General features: G+C 48.4%; 1 protein-coding gene across 1 annotated transcript; it reads left to right on the top strand.

The window, feature by feature from the left end:
• The first annotated feature begins 714 nt into the window (after positions 1–714).
• MRPS18A (mitochondrial ribosomal protein S18A) lies at positions 715–21,340 on the top strand. The gene is made up of 6 exons (XM_003923051.3): positions 715–855; positions 11,192–11,223; positions 13,998–14,105; positions 17,482–17,605; positions 17,826–17,895; positions 20,891–21,340. Exons 1-6 carry the CDS (start codon positions 744–746, stop codon positions 21,033–21,035), a joined length of 591 nt encoding a protein of 196 aa, XP_003923100.1. The 5' UTR covers positions 715–743; the 3' UTR covers positions 21,036–21,340.
• Positions 21,341–21,694: the final 354 nt, after the last annotated feature.

The raw sequence follows: 21,694 nt of genomic DNA, 5'->3' as shown, positions 1-21,694 counted from the left end.
AAAACAGTGTTCCTGCCTTCATGGCGCTTACAGCCTGATGAGAAGATAAATACAAAACAAACACAAAACTGAAATTCTGTCATGTGCTAAGATGGAGAGGCATCTAGTGCTGAGAATGGACAGTCAAGCAAAACTGTGGAAATAAGATTTGAAGTAAGCTCTAAAAAATACGTAGACGTTAAATAGACAGCTAAAGAGCAAACAAAGGAAACAGCTTGTGCCAAGGCCCTGGGGCTGGAGAGAGGACTAAGTATATGCAAATCAAAGATCAGTGTGGTAGCAGTCAGGGAGGAAGGTGGTGTCAATTCTATCCCAGGTCTGCCTGATACCCGATACTCCAGATGCAGAGTTCCTAACCATTTCAACCTCTCCTGTAGAAGTCTAACCCCAGTAACAGAAGCTGAAAGTCCACAGCTGACGTGCAGTGAGGAGAACGCTTTAAAGACGTAGGTAGGGGTGCTGCGTGCGATTTTCCTAAGGAAGCCTTTCAGGAAACGAATGCAACCTTGAAGACTGCGGGCACTGGCAGACAGGAGCTAAAGACCTCCACTAGATCCTTAACACGAAACGTAGGCTTGACGCAGAAACCTCTCTTAGCCCAAAGCGAGCACGTGAGATAAATGACGTGACAGGAGCAAGCGAACTGCAATCCAGCACGCCACACTTCCTGCCCCACCACTGCGGCTGCGCGCGCTACGTTCCGGAAGAGGAAATAGACAAGAGGTCAGGGTTGATTTTTCAAGATGGCGGCCCTTAAGGTCCTGTTGTCCGGCAGTGAGCGGCTTCTTCGTGGGCTTCTAGCGGGCCCGGCAGCTACCAGCTGGTCTCGGCTTCCAGCTCGCGGGTTCAGGGAAGGTGAGTCATGCGTTCCAGCAACCTCCTGAAATTGAGAAGAGCGGCGGAGATTGCTTCCGCCCGCCCTGGTGCGCCCCTTCCTCTTTTTCCTTCGTGCGATTCTGAAACTTTGGAGGTACTGGCTTTCCAGTGGTGCTTAAAAGCCTCTTCCAGACCTTGGTGCCTTTTCTTGATCTCCTACCCCTTGTGAGTATTCTCACGAGGCCGAAGAGGACGGAGAGAAAGGCCTGCTTACTTAGTAGGAGCAGAAAAAAAACCTGTCCCAGGATTCAGAAAAGTTTTTGGGAAGGGTTTGCATGTTAATTCTCCCTTCCATATTCTCCCAATCGCAGTCTCTTTTATTACAGTCTCTTTTATTAAAGAGTCTCTGGATCACTAAGGAAAGCCATTTGAGTACCCTCCCAGAGCCTCCCTTTCCGCTTCTCAAAATGCTGTGATCTGATGGCTGCATTTTCTGCCCGGACCGCTAGCCGCCCTGAGAGGGGTAGGCCAATGTGGAAAGGCCATTGAATGGCTGAGACGAAGGCAAATGCGGGAGGGTGGTTTAGCTTTTCATTAATCTTAATCTGGAAAAACGGCCTGATTCGAGCATCAACTGAGAGTTTACGGAAGACCAAGTGCTATGCTTCAAGCTGTGAAGGAATTCTGGAGACAGAAAATACAGCCCTTTTCTTGAAGAGCTTAGGTTCTAGTGAGATTATATATATATATATACTCCAATAAATGCAATTTAGTCTTTTACGTGACGAACTACAGGGAGACTCAGTTACTGGAAACAGCAAACCCAGTTGGAAGTTTTCATAAAGAGGATGTGTTTTAACAGGCTCACAAAAGGATGGAATTTGGCGGAGAGTGAAAAGGTCTTTTAGGATATAGCCTTCCTTTGTGTACTAGGAAACAAAAAAGGATGAGTGATGTGCAAAAGAAGAGATGTGGGGTTTTTTTGAGGATCTGGCATAGTATTGCGCAGCATATCCTTTAACGAAAGCTGAGAAGTAGCCAGTGGAAAAGAGTGATCATTGTTGTCAGAGGGAGCAGAAAAGTCTAAAAAGAAGAGCCTAATGAAGGGGTCATTGGATTTGTCTCAGAAGAGGTCTCTCTTTGTAGCTTTCAAATAGCAATTTCAATAGAATGGCAAACAAGGCACCCAGTTGGAGAAATGAAAGAGATAGTTGATGAAGAAATAGAAATAGCAGGTATGTTTGAAGAATTTAGCCAGAAAGGGAAGTGGAGCATTTGCTTGAGAAAAAAAAAAAAGAAAATCTGGATATTCCATGGTTAACTTACCCATTAGTAAATCCACTAATAAAGACACTAAAGGGATCATGCAGATGATAGAAAGGATTTGGGTGTTTCATCTGTTCCCATGTTGCAAAATAGGCATATGCCCATACCATTTTTGAGAGTGTATACCAAGTGTCAGACACTGTTGGCTGCAATTTGCATATTCTTTATGAAATTCAAAGTTGAGGCAGATTTTGCTGTGCTTCCAGAAAAAAAGGCAAGAGGAATCGTTTTGTTTGTTTTAACAACTACTATTTGAAGTTAGACTTAAAGAATTTTTCCAGTTGGAGAGTTTGTAAAATGATGGACTGTAAGCTAGGTACAATGGTACATATCTTTAATCCCAGCACTTTGGGAGGCCCAGGTGGGAGTATCACTCGGGCTCAGAAATTGGAGTGTAACCTGGGCAACATAGTGAGAACCCCCATCTCTTTAAAAAAAGGGAAAAAATGATGGACTGTAAATCAAATGGGTCTCTGAAGTCCTTCATCTAAATGTTAGGTTGAATTAATGTGATTCTAGGCCGGATGCGGTGGCTCATGCCTGTAATCCTAGCACTTTGGGAGGCTGAGGTGGGTGGATCACCTGAGGTCAGGAGTTCAAGACCAGCCTGGCCATCGTAGTGAAACCCCATCTTTAAAAATATAAATTAAAAGCCGGGCACGGTGGCTCAAGCCTGTAATCCCAGCACTTTGGGAGGCCGAGGCGGGTGGATCACGAGGTCAAGAGATCGAGACCATCCTGGTCAACATGGTGAAACCCTGTCTCTACTAAAAATACAAAACATTAGCTGGGCATGGTGGCGCGTGCCTGTAATCCCAGCTACTCAGGAGGCTGAGGCAGGAGAATTGCCTGAACCTAGGAGGCGGAGGTTGCGGTGAGCTGAGATCGTGCCATTGCACTCCAGCCTGGGTAACAAGAGTGAAACTCCGTCTCAAAAAAAATATATATATATATATAAATTAAAGCCGGGCGCGGTGGCTCACGCCTGTAATCCCAGCACTTTGGGAGGCCGAGGCGGCTGGATCACGAGGTCAAGAGATCGAGACCATCCTGGTCAACATGGTGAAACCCCGTCTCTACTAAAAAAAATACAAAAAATTAGCTGGGCATGGTGGTGCGTGCCTGTAATTCCAGCTACTCAGGAGGCTGAGGCAGAAGAATTGCCTGAACCCAGGAGGCAGAGGTTGCGGTGAGCCGAGATCGCGCCATTGCACTCCAGCCTGGGCAACAAGAGTGAAACTCTGTCTCAAAAAAAAAAAATATATATATATATATATATATATATATATAAATTAAATTAATTTTTTTTAAATATGATTCTACGTGAAGGCACTACCATATTCTCTATTATTGAGAATCATGTGTCTTCAAAACTTTTAAATGAAACATTTTATTTTGTTATTCTATGCATTATAAATTATGGGAAAGAAGCTGGGTCTCTTGCTGAAAATATTCAAACATCCTGCTTTTCAAAGGGTCAGATAATAATACATAATTTTAGTCAGCTCATGAAGACCAATTTTCCTGTCTATGAAGACTTTCAGTCAAAACAGTGATTTTCAACTAGGAGGTAGTTTTGTCCCCCAGGAACATTTGGCAGTGTCTGCAGACATTTTTGGTTGTCACAACTGGTACTACTAGCATGGGGGGGGTAGAGGCAAGGGATGCTGCTAAACATAATGCCCAGGTCAGTTCCTCACAATGAAGATCTGGCCCAAAATGGCAGTCCTGCTGCTGTTGAGAAAGCTTGGTTTAAAGTTTGACCAGAGAGACACACAAAGCCAAAAAAAGATTATTATGGAAAGAGATGAAAGGAGGAGGACGAAAATAGAAATTGTGATTTACTGTGCCTGCTTCAAGTACTGTGCTAGGTTTTCCATATACATTTATTCAGTCATCTCAAAAACACCTTAAAGGTGGATATTAACTGTCCTCATTTTTATGAATGAGGAAATGCAGTCCCAAAGGATTTAATAGCTTGCCCAACATCACGTGGCTAATAAGTGATGGAGTTGGAAGTAGAGCCAGCCCTCTTCCCTCGCACCAGTAACATCACCTTGGTATTTCATGGCAGGGTCTCCCTTATTGTTCCCACCTTCCCCGAAAGCTTTTAGCAGGTAACTTGCCAAAGACCATTTAGTGTCTTTATGGTTGGCACTGCCAGATTAGCAAAGATTGGGTTAGATCTCATTCCTCCCTTATCCTTCTTAAAGCCCTTGTGAAGGAAATTGATTTTTTTAAAAAAATTATATAAATTTAGCCATGATCTATCAAACACTTAGAGAAAGATGCACTGAAGTGAGTAAAAGCCAAAGGGAATTTGCTTCATTTCTTTCAGTTGGTTAAGAAAACCTTCTGGGCCGGGCGCGGTGGCTCAAGCCTGTAATCCCAGCACTTTGGGAGGCCGAGGCGGGTGGATCACAAGGTCGAGAGATCGAGACCAACCTGGTCAACATGGTGAAACCCCGTCTCTACTAAAAATACAAAAAATTAGCTGGGCATGGTGGCGCGTGCCTATAATCCCAGCTACTCAGGAGGCTGAGGCAGGAGAATTGCCTGAACCCAGGAGGCGGAGGTTGCGGTGAGCCGAGATCGCGCCATTGCACTCCAGCCTGGGTAACAAGAGCGAAACTCCGTCTCAAAAAAAAAAAAAAAGAAAACCTTCTGGAAGACCTAACATTTCAGACAAGGATATGCCTCGCAGGTTGGGCAGTCCCATATAAAAGCTTTGAGAGAGGAGTGAGTTGGAGTCTTTAAAGAATTCGGAGGCTGAGGTAGGAGAATTGCCTGAACCCAGGAGGCGGAGGTTGCGGTGAGCCGAGATCGCGCCATTGCACTCCAGCCTGGGTAACAAAAGTGAAACACCATCTCAAAAAAAATAAATAAATAAATAAAAGAATTCAGGAACCAGCTGGACACAGTGGCACAGGCCTGTAATCCCAGCACTTTGGGAGGCTGAGGTGGGTGGATCACGAGGTCAGGAATTCAAAACCAGCCTAAGCAATATGGTGAAGCCTTGTCTCTACTAAAAATAAAAAATTAGCCAGGTGTGGTAGCACGCACCTGTAATCCCAGCTCCTCTGGAGGCTGAGGCAGGAGAATCACTTGAATCCAGGAGGTGGAGATTGCAGTAAGCTGAGATCATGCCACTGCACTCTAGCCTGCCTGAAAGAGCAAGACTCTGTTGCAAAAAAAAAAAAAATTCAGGAGACATAGTCCAGAGCAGGCGTCCCCAAACTTTTTACACAGGGGGCCAGTTCACTGTCCCTCAGACCGTTGGAGGGCCGCCACATACTGTGCTCCTCTCACTGACCACCAATGAAAGAGGTGCTCCTTCCTGAAGTACGGCGGGGGGCCGGATAAATGGCCTCAGGGGGCCGCATGCGGCCCGCAGGCCATAGTTTGGGTACGCCTGGTCCAGAGTAACCAGCTGGTGGGAAGAAAGTTTTGTGCAGCAATAAGACTCCTTATTCTGAAGCATAGGGCAGAGGGAAGTTCCCTCAGGAGTCCAAGGGAAAGGAAGGAGCAGGTGGTGAGGGAACCAGAAACTTTTTTTTTTTTTTTTGAGATGAGAGTCTTGCTCTGTCACCCAGGCTGGAGTGCAGTGGCACGATCTTAACTCACTGCAACCTCCAGCTCCTGGGTTCAAGTGATTCTTTCACCTCAGCCTGCCGCATATGTGGGACTACAGGCATGTGCCATCACACCCACCTGATTTTTTTTGTATTATTAGTAGAGATAGGGTTTTACCATACTGACCAGGCTGGTCTCGAACTCTTGACCTCATGATCCGCCTACCTCAGCCTCCCAAAGTGCTGAGATTACAGGCATGAGCCACCACGCCCAGCTGGGAACCAGAAACTTTAATGATAGAATTAGAGATGAACTGGAGGAAGCAGGGCTTGAGGCAGGAAGGTGTTTGCCAAAAGTGGTCAGTGGCCAGTGGCCAGAAATACAGGCACACATCCCAAAGGTGGCACTCCTGTCCCTGACCCTATGTAAGACTACCAGGGCCACTGCCCAGCCATCAGTTGCTCTAGTCTTTCTTTCTCTGCTTGGGCCTTAGTTTCCACAGATCCTCTCTAAGAGAGACCTTGGTCTCTGGTCACTGATCCAGCAGTGCCCTGCACTCCTCATCTTTTTTTGCTTCCTCTTTTACTAAGCAGTTGGAGCTTTACACAGCTGCACTTCACTCTATCTGTTCATGTGGCCATCAAGGTTTTTTTTTTTTTTTTGCATTTTCCCTGTTTGTTGTTTAAGAGACAGGGTCTTGGTGTGTTGTCCAGGCTGGCCTCTAACTCCTTAGCTCAGGTGATCCTCCTGAGTAGCTGAGACTATAGGCGTCACCCCTCTCCTTTTGCATTCACTTCAGTCTCACCACAATGCCATTCATTCCAAACTATTATAATTCAGTTATCTTGGACTCCATCCTAGGCAAGTATTTACTAAAGTACTCAAAGGACCTCTTTACGAGGCCTGGACTTTATTATAGTCAAGTTCCCATACAGAGATTAGTTCTTTTCTTCCTCTAAGGCACAGACTGTGGCTCCTATTCTACTGTAACTCTCCACAGTAGGTAGAGCGAAGCAGTACAATCCACAGGTACTCAGCAAATGTGTTGCCTCATTTTGGACAGATTATTTCATGTGTATGAGAAGTGCTTATCTGTAAAGATTTTGGCCCTTAGTTCCAGTTTAGAAAACTGCTTCATCTCTTTCCTTAGTTTACTTGATAGTGCCATATCTCAGAACACAAGGGTGATTCCATCTTTTTCTATACAACTTTTCTGTTAGTGCCTAAATGTCTCAGTCCAGCTTTTCTTAGCTACTCCCACTTCTCTTGAATAGAGAGGGGCCAGGGACAAAATGGATCTCAGGTTTTGTTTGGTTTTGACACCTTTTTGTATGCACGCTGAAAATCAATACTATTTTGATTCCTATCTCCTCTTTCCAGAGGCTTAAAATCTACTAAGGGCCTCTCGAGGCTCCAACTGAGCCTTCTCCCCCTGCACTAAGACACCACCTTGATCAATGTCAGTCCCCTGTAAATTCTCAGGTCATTCCTTCTGGTTTGACAAATTGTCTCTGTTAGATAAGCATCTGCCTATTGTTTTACCCACTGGCTTCTGGGTAAAACAATAAGATGTAAGATGATTCACTGGCTCAGAGTTGCTGTGTGGAGGGGGAGCTTTTGAACAGTGGAGCTTGCCATGGGCTTTGATCTCTTTTCCAGGGGCCAGTAGGATGACTTCAGGGTTTGGTTCTTTGCCGGGAGTGATGTGTGTTTTGTTAGACTTGTTTACCTCATGGTTAGGACCCAAGTGCCTCCACCAAGAAGGGAACCGCATGTTTATCCACTGTGTGTTTCAGGGCATTGTTCTTCTGCTGACTCCAGTGGTACCAGAATGTGTCTCTCCTTTTGTTTCCTTTGGGGATTCTTAGAAACTTTTCCCCTACTTGTTCTTGCTCAGATGACGTTGTCTCTCAACTTGCTTTTTGCAAATTTGCAAAGTTTCAGGGTGCCTGCAACCCTTACTAAGCTGGGGATGTGCCTTCCTCCTACCTCCCTTCATTTCTCCCCATCCTCCATTTGTAGATTGATTCTGCAGATTGACGTATTGCAGTGACCTCTCTGCAGCTGTGCTGGCTACCAGACTGACGACCACATTGAGTCTCACCCAAATCTCATTTTGGGTTGGTCTCTGTTCTGTACTGTTCTGTTGTGTACACACAAGTAGATCCTTGTGTGGGGTGACGTATTTTCTTTTACATGGGGAAACCTAGGTTATCTTTGAATTGATTAGTAACTATAGTGTTCTCTGGAGAAAGCCTCGGGGCTTTTCTAGCCATTGTAACTCCTTTGTATGTCTGGAGTTGGACACCAAGGGGCTCTCAGGATTGTTTTGGAGCAGTGAGTCTTTATGAATGGCTTGCCCAGAAGACAAATGGGGGACAATTCCAGGCAATCTGTGTCCAATTAGGTCTTGGTCACAGAGCTCATTGATCACAGATGCTGCCATGGGCCTCTGGTTAGGTTAGAATTACCTTTTTTCCTTAGACAGGCCCTTCTCTTTTTATTGTTTTTTGTTTGGTTGGCTGGTTTTATTGTTGTTTGTTTTTTGAGGCAGGGTCCTGCTCTGTCACCCAGGCTGGAGTGCAGTGGTGTGATCTTGGCTCACCACAGCTTCCACCTCCCAGGTTCAAGCGATTCTCATGCCTCAACCTCTCAAGTAGCTGGGACTACAGGCATGTGCCACCACGCCCAGCTAAGTTTTGTGTTTTTAGTAGAGATGGGGTTTCACCACCTGAGGTTTGCCCAAGCTGGTCTTAAACTCCTGACCTCAAGTGGTCCACCCACCTTGGCCTCCCAAAGTGCTGGGATTACAGGTATGAACCACCATGCCCGGCCTTTTGTTGTTTTTAATTGCAAACGCAGGACATGTTTATTTTAGAAACTTTAGAAAATACAGAGAGGCAAAAAGAAGAAACTTAAAGCACCTAGTGCTACCACTGAGAGGGAACCAGCATTACTGTTAGGTATCTAGATCTGGAAGGCTGTGAGCCTCCTGAAATCCATGTCTAATTGCATGTGTCTTGTTATTTTCCTAGGGAGAAGTTCATAGCTCTCACTGAATTCTCAAAGTTAAGAGCCTTAGACTGTTTCTAATCTGCATTGTACTACTTCTTGCTTGGGCCAGAGATGAGTAGAAACGAAATCGCCATAGCCAAACTGCTGTTAAAATGTGGGTTTGCCAGGCGCAGTGGCTCACGCCTGTAATCCCAGCACTTTGGGAGGCCGAGGCGGGTGGATCACGGTCAAGAGATCGAGACCATCCTGGTCAACATGGTGAAACCCTGTCTCTGCTAGAAATACAAAAAATTAGCTGGGCGTGGTGGCGCGTGCCTGTAATCCCAGCTACTCAGGAGGCTGAGGCAGGAGAATTGCCTGAACCCAGGAGGCGGAGGTTGCGGTGAGCCGAGATCGCGCCATTGCACTCCAGCCTGGGTAGTAAGAGCAAAACTCCGTCTCAAAAAAAAAAAAAAAAAAAAATGTGGGTTTAGTGGCTTGAAAGACACTTAGGTTTGCATCCTAGCTATATGGGCTTAAGTTTCCTATTACAGTAATTCGCAGTCGAAAGGGGACCATGACGAATATTTTGCTACCCTTAGCATTTACTAAGCATTTGATATTTACCAGTTTGTATGCTAACAGCTGTAACTTCTCTTTTTGAGGCAGTCTCGCTCTGTCGCTCAGGCTGGAATGCAGTGGCTGGATCATGGCTGCTGCAGCCTTAACCTCCTGGGCTTAAGCGATCCTCCCACCTCACCCTCCCAAGTAGCTGGGACTGCAAGTGCATGCCACCATGCCTGACTAATTTTAGTATTTTTTTGTAGGATTTTGCCACATTCTGCAGGCTAGTCTCTAACTCCTAAGCTCCGGTATTTCCTCCTACCTTGGCCTCCCAAAGTGCTGGGACTATAAGCCATGAGCCACTGTACCTGGTCTGGCTTCTGTCTCTCTAAAGAAACTGTCAGCTGGGTGCGGTGGCTCATGCCTGTAATCCCAGCACTTTGGGAGGCCGAGGGAGGAGGAGGCTGAGGTCAGGAATTAGAGACCAGCCTGGCCAACGTGGTGAAACTCCATCTACAAAAATACAAAAAAATTAGTTGGCATGATAGTGGGTGCCTGTAATAACCATCTACTTGGGAGGCTGAAGCAGGAGAATTGCTTGAACCTGGGAGGCGGAGGTTGCAGTGAGCCAAGGTTGCGCCATTGTACCACTCTAGTCTGGGCCACAGAGCAAGACTCTGTCTCAAAAAAAAAGAAAGAAAGAAAGAAAGAAACTCTGTCAACAAGGGAGTATCTCTAAGAACTGTTTGATTAAATTTGCTGAACATGGGCTATCAGCTTGGTTCTTCCTTGGGGGATTGTTGAAGTTGTCATTCTGCATCTTGGTTAGGTAAGATAGGAAATGTGGGGCCAGGCATGGTGGCTTACGCCTGTAATCCCAGCACTTTGGGAGGCCAAGGCGGGTGGATCACATCAGGTTAGGAGTTCGAGACCAGCCTGGCCAACATGGCGAAACCCTGTGTTTACTAAAAATACAAAAATTAGCTGGGCATGTTGACATGCGCCTGTAATTCCATCTACTAGGGGGCTGAGGCAGGAGGATCGCTTGAACCTGGGAGGCGGAGGTTGCAGTGAGCTGAGATCATGCCACTGGACTCCAGTCTGAGGAACAGAATGAGACTCTGTCTCAAAAAAAAAAGGCGAAGCGCTGAGGGTGTCCCTCTCCGTGTGTAGTGGCAATACTCTCCTTGAAATTCTTCCTGGACCCAGTATCTTCAGGCTCCTTATTCCTACCTCGTCCATCAACCTTCTCCGGTATATATAGTAACATGCAACCCTTCAGGGAGAAAAGGAGATGATTTAATTGAAGATTCTGAGGTTGTGTTCTAGGAGTGAACTTGTCTTTTTGTTCATTCACTAGGGGACACTGGAATAGTGTTAGTTCAGTGCTATATCTTGCATTGTAAACTCTTCAAAGCAAAAACCATTCTTTCTTTTTCTTTTTCTTTTTTTTTAATTTATTTAAACCTTAACCGATACACTGAAGAAACCATTCTTATCTGATTCTCTTTGTGCAGGAACACACACCACCTGGGTACTTTTGAAGGTCTTTTAGATACCACTGCCCCACCCTCTTTTATTGCTATCTACTATAGGACAGAATCGAACCAATTCCTTTGGATAGAACCAAGATAAATCTTTGCATAGAAAGGCAAAAACACTGTGGAACTCCTTAATCCCACACCAGAGAGGTGATGCTACCTAGGCGTCCTGGGCTTGCCCCCACCCCCGTCAAGGGCGTAGAGAGCCTTGGCACTAGTGGGGTGAATCCTGCGCGCTTTCTGCTCCAGGTGGAGATCATGGGAGAGAACAGATGGAAAGCTGCTTTTTTCCAAATGTGTAGAATTTGAGCTGTTATTTGAAACTCTCTGTTCCTTATTAAATGGCTGACCTAATTTTTCCCCCTTTATCTCTGTAGTGGTGGAGATCCAAGAAGGGAAGACAACTATAGTAAGTATCACTGAGTTGGCCATGTATAACCTCTTTAACACTTGGAGCTGCCTGGCTGCTCCTCTGAGGGATGGAGGGGGCCCAAACTGGACTCCCGGCTCCAGGATCAGCTCCCTCAGTGACCATAAATCCCAAAGTCTACTATTTTTCAAGCTATGTGCTATAGTGTGGTTAATCAGAAACAGTTGTTGTGCCTGGGCTGAGGTATCGCTATTTCATTAAAGTGGCCTTTTGTATAGCAAGGTCTCAGAGGCCTTTGCTGATAAGCTCTTTGGTGGATAATGAATCAGTTTCCCAAAGGGGAAACTAAGGCGTTGTTGTACGCCTAGAGAGCCAGAGTAAGTTGACCCAGGGCCAAGAGCCTGGACCTCAGTTCCTTTCTTTTTTGCCTAGAATGACTAAACTACTCTTTAAATGATGCATTTTAAAAGTGACATTCTCGCCGGGCGTGGTGGCTCAAGCCTGTAATCCCAGCACTTTGGGAGGCCAAGGCGGGTGGATCACGAGGTCAAGAGATCGAGACCATCCTGGTCAACATGATGAAACCCCGTCTCTACTAAAGGTGCAAAAAATTAGCTGGGCATGGTGGCACGTGCCTGTAATCCCAGCTACTCCGGAGGCTGAGGCAGGAGAATTGCCTGAACCCAGGAGGCGGAGGTTGCGGTGAGCCAAGATCGCGCCATTGCACTCCAGCCTGGGTAACAAGAGCGAAACTCCCATCTCAAAAAAAAAAAAAAAGTGACATTCTCCATGCCCTGCCCTCACTAGCTGGCGCCCTGGCTTGTCTGTTGGTAAGAAAGTTGGAACAATTCTTCATCTACCCACTCCCCCCTTTCCCTCACTGGGCCCATCCCACCTCCCTTCCTTGGGGAGTCATGGGTCCCAGATTATCCTATAATCCTTAAAAGACAACGTTGTTTTCACATAGCCGCCTATGCCTCCAAGAAATCCTCAGCCACTTCGTAGAGCTCCCAGAGACCTCTGTAACTTCCCTGTCAACCAGAGATTTAACCCTTTAGGTAGCCAGCCAAGCTCAGTCTTCTCCAAGGCAGTCTTCTTCCTAAAACAAGTCCATTGGGTCTCCTCTAGAATGCTTCCTCTGCCTTTCCACTGCTTAGCCTCAAAACAGTTCTTTTTAGGGGACCCCCCAATCCCCTTGGGGTACCATTTAGGCTTCTTGATTCGAAGCCAAAACAAGCATTCACTCTATAAACTCCATGCTAGAGGGGAGAAATACATCTGACTTTTGAGTATAAAGAGCATTTTCATGTGGGGCATGAGTCTGCTGTTTGTAGAATGGACATGGAAGCATTGTGGTCTACGAGAGCCCTCAGGGGAGGGAAAAGCCCATCCATGCTTTTAGCAGCACTGCCATGGCTGACATTGGGTATTATTCTCTCCCCTATAAAATAAGAACGGACACCTACCTCACTAGGTTCTGGAGGTTAAGTGAACTAATATATGTGAATCATTCTTAGCACTGAGCCACACATATAATGAGGATTCAATAAATGTTAGCTCTCCCCACACGCACCCCCGACCCACCGAAACCTACCTCCCAAGGCCTACCATGTACTTGCGGATTTTCTCTTAACATCTCAGTTTCTGGCATAGTTGTAATTATCATGGCAGAAGGAGGATAGCAGTGCCCTGCACAGCCAAGTAGTGCTTCCAGCCCCTTTCCCTTGTGCCAGTTCTCCCACAAGAGACGGTATTGCTTCCCTCCCAAAGCCTCTCAGACCTGTCCCAGCCTCACTCTCATAATCCACCATCTCAGTCAGCAAGGCTTTCTAAACTTCTCTCTTGCAGTTGGAGCTAATTCCCAGATTGTTGGTTTATTGCACTTAGCAATTCCAAGGCTGTTCCACAGGATACAGCAGTGATAGGGAGGTCATTTCACACTTGGCCTTAGTAGGATTTAAAAGGTGGCATCCAAATGATAAAAGCAAGGAGCGTGACAGGGAAATGTATCCTCCCATCTGTTTCGTGTTATTTCTTTCTTTCTTTCTTTTGTAAAGAGAGAAGAAGGAGTGCACACATATCTGCTTATATGGCACAGCCTGGGGTTTTTCAGCCTTGATATTCCTGGTATTTGGGGCTGGGTACTTCTTTGTTGTGAGGGCTGTCCTGTGCAGTGTAGGATGGGGAGAACATCCTTGCTAGATGCCAGTAGCACTCCCTCCGCGAGTGGTGACAATCAAAAATGTCTCCAGACATTGCCAGATATCCCCTGAGGAGCAAAATCACCTCTGGTTGAGACCCACTGGCATAGCCTTAACTCTGTAAGATAAAGCTGGGAATGCAGTTTCCCCCTAGGAGGATATGTGGGATGGGAGGGAGGCTTTCTTTGGACTCTGTATACCTGTGCTATGTGAAACTTTTTACCATGTGCATGTATTACTTTCCCCAAAAAAACAGGGAGTGGAAAAAGTATAGTGTTCTGGTGCCTTTGTTTTTTCTTTTGAGGAAGGAAAGGTAGCATTCGATTGATACAGCAAACCCTTCTCTCTCTCTTGCCACTGGTATTAAGTTTAGGTGGTTTCTGTTATCCCTGTAAGCCACCAAACCACATCCCTGTGGCTATCTCAAGGCCTAGCCTAGAGCAACTGCAAAATAAACACCACAGTTCAGGAGAAAAACCTCTTAGCTACTCCCACAAGAACCACCAAGATAAACTTTTACCAGCATTCCCATCATTTTGAGGTTTGCACAAAGATAACGTGGCTCTGTGCAGGCCCTGTGTCTCACACTGGCTCTCTTCCTGTGTCTCCTAGATTGAAGGCCGTATCACAGCATCTCCCAGGGAGACTCCAAATCCTCCTAACCCCTCTGGCCAGTGCCCCATCTGCCGTTGGAACCTGAAGCACAAGTATAACTATGACGTGAGTCTGGTTACAGAGACTTAGCTCTGTGTGGCATGAAGCTCTCAGATTCCCTGGTTAACTGGAGCAGCGTCCCCCCGCGCTTCATTTCATGGAACCACCAGAGATGGGAGCATCCCTGGCTGCACATTAGGATCACCTGGGGAGCTTTAAAAAATAATGATGTGGCCAGGCGCGGTGGCTCACGCCTGTAATCCCAGCACTTTAGGAGGCCAAAGCAGGTCAATCATGAGGTCGAGATCAAGACCATCCTGGTCAACATGGTAAAACCCCGTCTCTACTAAAAATACAAAAATTAGCTGGGCATGGTGGCGTGCACCTGTAGTCCCAGCTACTCAGAGGGGCTGAGACAGGAGAATTGCTTTAACCCGGGAGGCAGAGGTTGCAGTGAGCCAAGATCGCGCCGCTGTATACCAGCCTGACACCTGGCAACAGATCAAGACTCTGTATCAAAAAAAAAAAAAAACAATAATGATGCATGAGCTCCACCCCAAACCAGCTGAATCAGCCTCAGGGGGTGGGGCCTGAGCATTTTTTAAGCACTCTCCCCAGCTCTAATGTGCAGCCAGGGTTAAGAGCCACTGACTGAGTTTATGGTCTGGTTGTGCCTCAGACCACTAGGGCCCTTAACCCAGCTCGCAGTGGTTGTACTCTCGTGGGATGGAATCATGATCTGGGTTTGGCTTTTCTCTTGTATGATGAGGGTGTGTTTGAATAGGCTCCTGGTTCTCACTGTGATCTGGGCATACGTTATCCTATTGTTCTGTGTTGGAGCTATAAAGATACCTGATTGCTTGAGCTCTTCTAGTGCAGTCGTTTCCAGGGAAAGAAGACAGTAGTGAATAATAACAGCTAGGCCAGGCGCAGTGGCTCCAAAGTGTAATCCCAGCACTTTGGAAGGCCAAGGCGGGCGGATCACAAGGTCAAGAGACGGAGACCATCCTGGCCAACATGGTGAAACCCCGTCTCTACTAAAGTTACAAAAATTAGTCAGGTGTGGTGGCACATGCCTGTAGTCCCAGCTACTCGGGAAGCTGAGGCAGGAGAATCACTTGAATCCAGGAGACAGAGGTTGCAGTGAGCCAAGATCGCGTCACTGCACTCCAGCCTGGTGACACTGTCAAAAAAAATTAATAACATTGAGTGCATACTCTGTCAGGCACTGAGTACTTTCTTGCTTTAATTCACTTAGTTTTCACAATAACCTTAGGAAGTAGGTACTAGTTTCATCCTCATTTTACAGATGAGGAAGTTTGAGGCACGGAGAAGTTAGTGAAGTTGCCTCAGATCCCCCAGCTAATATCAGAGCTGGGATACAAACTCCAGGGATGAAAGCCCAGGCAGAGCCCATGCCCCTAATGACTACACTACCTCCTCCCCAGAGATGGGGAGGGCCTGGGGCTAAGGACACCGTCCTGGAGAAATCCTTACTTGTTCTTCAGAGGTCTCACTTGTGACATGAAGCACCCTATTCTTGGGTTTCAGGTGATTCAGGCATTGGGCCAGTTTGACCTGCAGGTTGTCCCTGTGACACTTTATGGAATAGGATGACTAAGGGCAGAGATCCTGGTTAGTTGATAAGAGCAGGAGAAACCACATGCCCGTGGGATCTGAACAGAGTGACCCAACTAATCTCCTGGGCTGGAAGCCTTGGCTTGAGGCCACCCTGAGGGGTTGGGGGAGTTCCTTCTGTCCTGAGGCCCTTCTGCTGGCCGCTTCGAGTAACAGAAAGCAAGCACACAGGCAAGGGGCAGTGTTCCCAGCTGCTCGCGTGCGGAAATAGTGGGATTGTGGGCATCCTTGGAGCCTCAGCTGCTGATAGGAAAGTAAACCCCACACCTGCCCAACCACCATGGGGCACTCTTCCTCCCAGCCTTTTCCAGGAAACGTACTTGGCTCTCTCCAGCAGAAGAAATCTAATCCTGTCTGAGGTAAAGGCTAAAGTTGTTTTTCCTTTTACCCCTTTCCACCTAGAGCACCATTAGCCTGAGCTGCACAAAGCTGTCGGCTTGCTTGGCAGCCTTCGATGAGGGGCTGGGGCCTCGAGCCCAGTTGATTAGCCCTGGATTAATCCAATCCAAGTTGTTTTCATCAGATTCTGAAAAGTACAGGGGTGGGAACTGAAGGCCTGGGTCCCTCAGGAACTGTCCAGTGATTAAAACAAATCTGTGGTTATGCAGCGAGGTGCTTGCCAGGGCAGCAAGTTGGTTTATGGAACTTAACTGCTAAGACTGCCATGCTAGGCCCTTGCAGGGAGGGGAATGGTGAGTTTTCTTTAACCCCTTCATCCATTCTATGAGAATGGGGTCTCACTGTGTTGCTCAGGCTGGTCTCAAACTCCTAGGCTCGAGCAGTCTGGGAACTGTAACATTTTAGACCTGGCAGGGAGGTGGTTTCTTGTCTTGATTATGGCTCTGTTTATCTGTTTCTTTGACCTGTCCCAAGCAGCACAGTAAGCACGTGATGGTCCGAAGGAAGCCCAAGAATCCAATCAGATCTGTTCACAGGGGGCCTAGATCATGTGAGATTAAACTTCGAAACCCTGGTTCCTTCCTCCCCAACTTGTATGTCTTCCTAGCCCTTCAGAGGGAACGGCAGGAGGTGGAGGGCTGTTTGCATACACTCTGGCCTGTGGTGTGTAGGTTTTGGGATCTAAAATGTTACAGGTTTCCCCTCTTGTGTGGAAACATATGGCATGCCTCCTAACCCCACTCTAGGACGATAATTCAGCAGACACTTTGTCCAAGAAAAATGCTTCAGGTACATAAAAGATTGGTGACGCTTCTGGAAGAGCTTCTGTCCTCTGGTCTATCAGAAGATGATCTCATGAGGGTGGGTGTGGGGGTGTACACCTGCAATCCCAGAACTCTGGGAGGCCAAGGCGGGCAGATTGCTTGAGCCCAGGAGTTCGAGACTAGCCTGGGCAACATAGTGAGACCCCTATCTCTACAAAAATTAGCCAGGCATAGCGGCACCCATCTGTAGTCCCAGCTACTCAGGAGGCTAAAGTGGGAGGATCACTCGAGCCTGGGAGGCAGAGATTGCATTGAGCCAAGATTGCACCACTGCACTCAAGTCTGGGCCACAGAGTGAGCCTTTGTCTCAAAAAAAAAAAAAAAAAAAAAAAAAAATCTCATGGAGAAGCTGGGAGCTCTTGGGGTTGGTAATGGGGTATAGAAAATCTTACTAAGTTGGGATTAACCTTTCTTGGGTAAATAAAGGTAGCAGACCAGTGTGCAGTGCTGTGTGTGGAGGAAGTGATCTCAGGCAGGTTCCCAGGAAGCATCCACCTCGCCTGTAGCCCATAAAGCCCTGGCTTCCCAGCATTAAAAGCAAGCCCAGCTGACCCTCATCCCCTGTGTTCTGTTTCCACTAGGATGTTCTGCTGCTTAGCCAGTTCATCCGGCCTCATGGAGGCATGCTACCCCAAAAGGTCACAGGCCTGTGCCGGGAGGAACACCGCAAGATCGAGGAGTGTGTGAAGATGGCCCACCGAGCAGGTAGAAGGCCCTCGGGACCAAGGGCAGAGGGCTGCAGGAGCTGTCTCTCCCCACCCAGCTGCCCCATGTTTTGTCCCCTCCTGGAAGAAAATTGGATATCCAGAGTGTTAGTGACACTCACTGCCCAATGCCAACCTCCCCATTCCCTTGGGCTTTCCCTCTGGCCCCCTCGGAGCTGCAGAGGGAACTGCAAAGACTGTCCCCTTTTCCCTCCACTCAGGTCTGTTACCAAATCACAGGCCTCGGCTTCCTGACGGAGTTGTTCCGAAGAACAAACCTAAGCTCAACCGGTAAGCAAACCTGGGTGTGAACAGCCTGAGCGTTCTGCAGGCCTGCAGCCTTCACTGGCTTCCACTGGGGAAGCTGTTTGCCGGAAATCATCCCACAGCTCAGGAACGCTAGGGTGCACCTTGTCTGTCCGTTCCATTCTCTGCCAGCTTGAGCACCCACCCCCATCAGCCTACCCCTGCTGCAGTCTTTGCTTCTTCTGTTGCCTTCTTTGCTGGCCTCAGCCTCTTTCCTCCCCTGTAGGGCCCTTAGCAAAGGGGCCAGGAGGGTAGAGGCTTGCTGATTGGGCGTTAGAATGTGCTAATCCCTCATTGATGACATCACACTGGGTTGCTATGGGGATGTCAGTACCACTGCAAACTTTCAGTATCCTGGCTCTCTCCAGCACAGGGTTATTAGAGGGCAGAAGGCCTTAGAAATGGGAGGGCTTCCTGGGTTAGTGCCACTGAATACAGCTGTGCAGGTTGCACATTGGACAACTTCAGGACAACATCCATGTAAACTAGGTCACAAATAGTGCTCCCCAGGGTTGTACAGTTAATCTACACAGTTCCATGTGGCAGTCTAGGAGGCCCTGAGTTTATATAGAGAAGGAGAAGACGGCCACCAGCCCCTGGAATCATTCAGTCTGCCTTCTCAGAACCCTGTAGAGCGAGAACAGATTCTTGTCTAACATTCAAGCGGCTGTCCTATTGCAAGTTCCCTTCCTCCTTTCTCTCTGACATTAGCACACTCACATCCTCTTAGATCTTTAGAGAGTAGAGCCGGGTCTGCAAAATAGATTTTAGGGGGTTCTTCTCCCTACCAATGGCCCTTTCCTTCTGTGCAGCTAGTGGTTCCCAGACTGGACTGAGGAACGTATTAGGTTGACGCAAAAGTAAACCTTTTTTAAATGTAATTGCCTCTGTAAGGTATCAAAGATGACTGATGCAAAGCAAGACACCTCAGCCCCCAGCAAACCTCCTAGGCGGATCCCCAGCGGAATTCAGGCATAGAGGGTTAGCGGGGTGCAGGATGTGGGAATGCAGGGCTTCTTCCTGGTATCTTGCCTCTCTGTACCTGGAGGCTAAGTCAGAGCTGGACCTTTACCAACACCATGCTGGCACCCTGGCTACGTGCCCACCTCGACCTGCACCCCCCACATTGCTAGCTCAGCCATCTGCCAGCAGCTCTTGGGGAGCAGGACATGCTAACCTCTTCCTGTGTCTCCCAGCTGTGCTATGGACCATTTGGGAGTTGAGCCCACCCTCCTCTGGCTTTTTAAGAGACAGCAGCAGGCCTGAGGACACAATCCATGCTGCCTCCGGCCTTTGAAGCTAGGCCAGGCGCCCTCCCATACATCCGGCTTCCTTTAACGTGACACAGGATTGATGATGTGTGGGGGCTTGTTGGTTGCAAAAGGCCACCCTGAGCGGGAGGGGAGTTCAGGCTATGAAGGCCATTGATTCCCTTGCAGAGGAGTCTCGTTCCATGCTGCCATGCATGGGTGCAGGCTCTGCTGGGGCCTGGTGGAGCCATGCTTTGTCTGCCGCTGTGTCCCTCCTCATGCTGCCCCTTCAGGAGAGGTAGGAAGGGGCTGGTTCTTGCTAGAGCTGGCTGGAGGCTACCCAGGCCACCCCCTGCCAGCTGGCTGCTCTATGTGGCACAGGCATCAGGCCCAAGGCCAGCTAAAGCCCAGCTTCCCTCTCCAAGGCATGGGAGAAAGAACAGCTCTAGGGCAGTAACTCAGGAGAACCTGGTCAGCTTATCCTCTGCAGTCCCCAGATTTCACTGAGCACCCCTTCTGGGGAGCCTGCTCTCCTACCCCATCTTTCATGTACCCCTCTGAAGCCTGGGAGAGGCCAGCAAAGGGGCCATCCCTGGTCCCCTCCCTTTCTCTTAATCTTCTGTCACCCAGCACCACAGACCATAGAAAAAGCAGTCCCTGTAGCTAGCCTCCTTCATAGTCATCACCCTGGCCAGGGCAGTGACAGCTCGAGGAGACACAGAATAGGCCCTCCCCTCCCTGCCCAGCGTACGCTTGGAGTGCAGGCCAGCACCTCCCGAATCTTCCCCTCACACAGGGCTGGCAGCAGAAGACCAAGGTCCAGCAGAGCTCGTTGAACTGCATAGATCAGCAATCATTTTTTAACTTCTTTAAGAGTTTTTAGCCAAGGTTATTGATTTTTTTTTTTTTTTTTTAAATAAAAAAGTGTTTTCTTTGACAGTCTCTAGAGACAGCTGGGATGAGCCCCAACCTAGAATGGAGGCAGGGGAGGATTCCTGGCCTTTGTCATAGCTGAGCTTTCAGAATGAAGGATCGGCCTTTCTGGACAGGATCCAAGTTTTATTCTGGACAGAGTAAAACCGAATCCCAGCCTGCATGAGCCACTTTTCTGGGAACTATCAGGGCCCTGGCCATCCCCAGAGGAGGCCAAAGGTCCATGGGTGGCAGCCATCTTTCCCCACCCCCCTCCTACTTACAGAAACCTTCCTGGGCTAGGGCTGTGTCCGCAGGCCCTTACCACTTGGTTCCCATTACAGGTTGGGTGAGGGGCAGGGGTCCTACACCAGTTATAGTACCCTGGGGAGTTCCCTGAAGGCTGGGGTGGCTGAGTGAGCCAGATGGGGAAGAGTAATGGGTTCCTCCAGGCCCTTACATCAGCTCTTCTCACCCCATGGCTGCGGCCAGAGAGGAATGATATGCTCGGGCAGCCTCTTCCTCCTCTGCTCAGCAAACACACACAAACATTGACAATTATGAAGATCAAGGGAGCTCGTGGCTCTGGGCTGCCTGACCCTGGCAACACAGGCTTTCAGCAGCAAGAGCCCAGCCCATCTGTTTACAGGACACCCAGCAGTTACTCCCAGGAAAATCCCTGCACTTCAGGAAAGGGAAACTGGTGAAGGGATTTGCTTGCCCAACCATGGCCTGGCCTAAGGAGGCAGAGCTCCACTCTCCCAGTTCCAGTCTGGGCCCCCAGCCCTCACAGGCACATCTTTGTTCTCCCTCCACAGGTACCTGACGCGCTGGTCTCCCAAGTCCGTCAAGCCCATCTACAAAAAAGGCCCCCGCTGGAACAAGGTGCCCATGCCCGTGGGGTCACCCCTCCTGAGGGACAATGTCTGCTACTCAAGAACACCTTTGAAACTGTATCAATGACAGACAGCAGGGCTTCCAAAGTTCTCTTGCACCTGTGCTGTGGAGTAGGAGGCCCACTCATAAGCCCTCGGCCCCAACTATACTCCTGCCCCACCCCACCACGATGGCCTGGCCCCTCCAACATGGATGGACGGGACAGTGGGACAAACTTCAGTACCCTTGGCCTGCCCAGTAGCAATGCTGAGAGCTAGAGGCAAGCAGGGCAGGTGGGTCCCTTGGCAGCTGCTGTGGGGCTTGGGCCATGCTCAGTGCTGGGGACAGGAGTTCTGCCCAATGGAATGTCATAAAGTAGGCTCATGGGCTTACCCGCTGGATGTGTGCTCACTGCTTGGGAGGTGCAGGGACACCTGGGCACATTTCAGGCTGAGCATTGAGTCACTGATCTCTTGTGATGGGGCCAATGAGTCAGTCAGAGGTAATTCATGGGCCAAACAGGTTCCATCCTCTTTATGACAGCTGTGAGCTCCGTAGTCTGGGACAGCCACAAGGAGCCAAGGAAGGCTTCCTGGCACACTTGCTGCGCTCGTGTGAATCCAAGAAACTGCCTTCTTCAAAGGGGCCCTCATTGTCACCCTCTTCCACAGCCATTTCCACCCATCATTGTCTAGTATCTTTCATTGGCACATTCCAACCCTCTGCCATTTGGTTTAGAGATGAGT

The sequence above is a fragment of the Saimiri boliviensis genome, chromosome 4 (genome assembly GCF_048565385.1).
Source record: "Saimiri boliviensis isolate mSaiBol1 chromosome 4, mSaiBol1.pri, whole genome shotgun sequence".
Classification (NCBI taxonomy): Eukaryota; Metazoa; Chordata; class Mammalia; order Primates; family Cebidae; genus Saimiri; species Saimiri boliviensis.
Note: the sequence above shows the minus strand (reverse complement) of the source record. Positions and strands in the feature narration are given on the sequence as shown.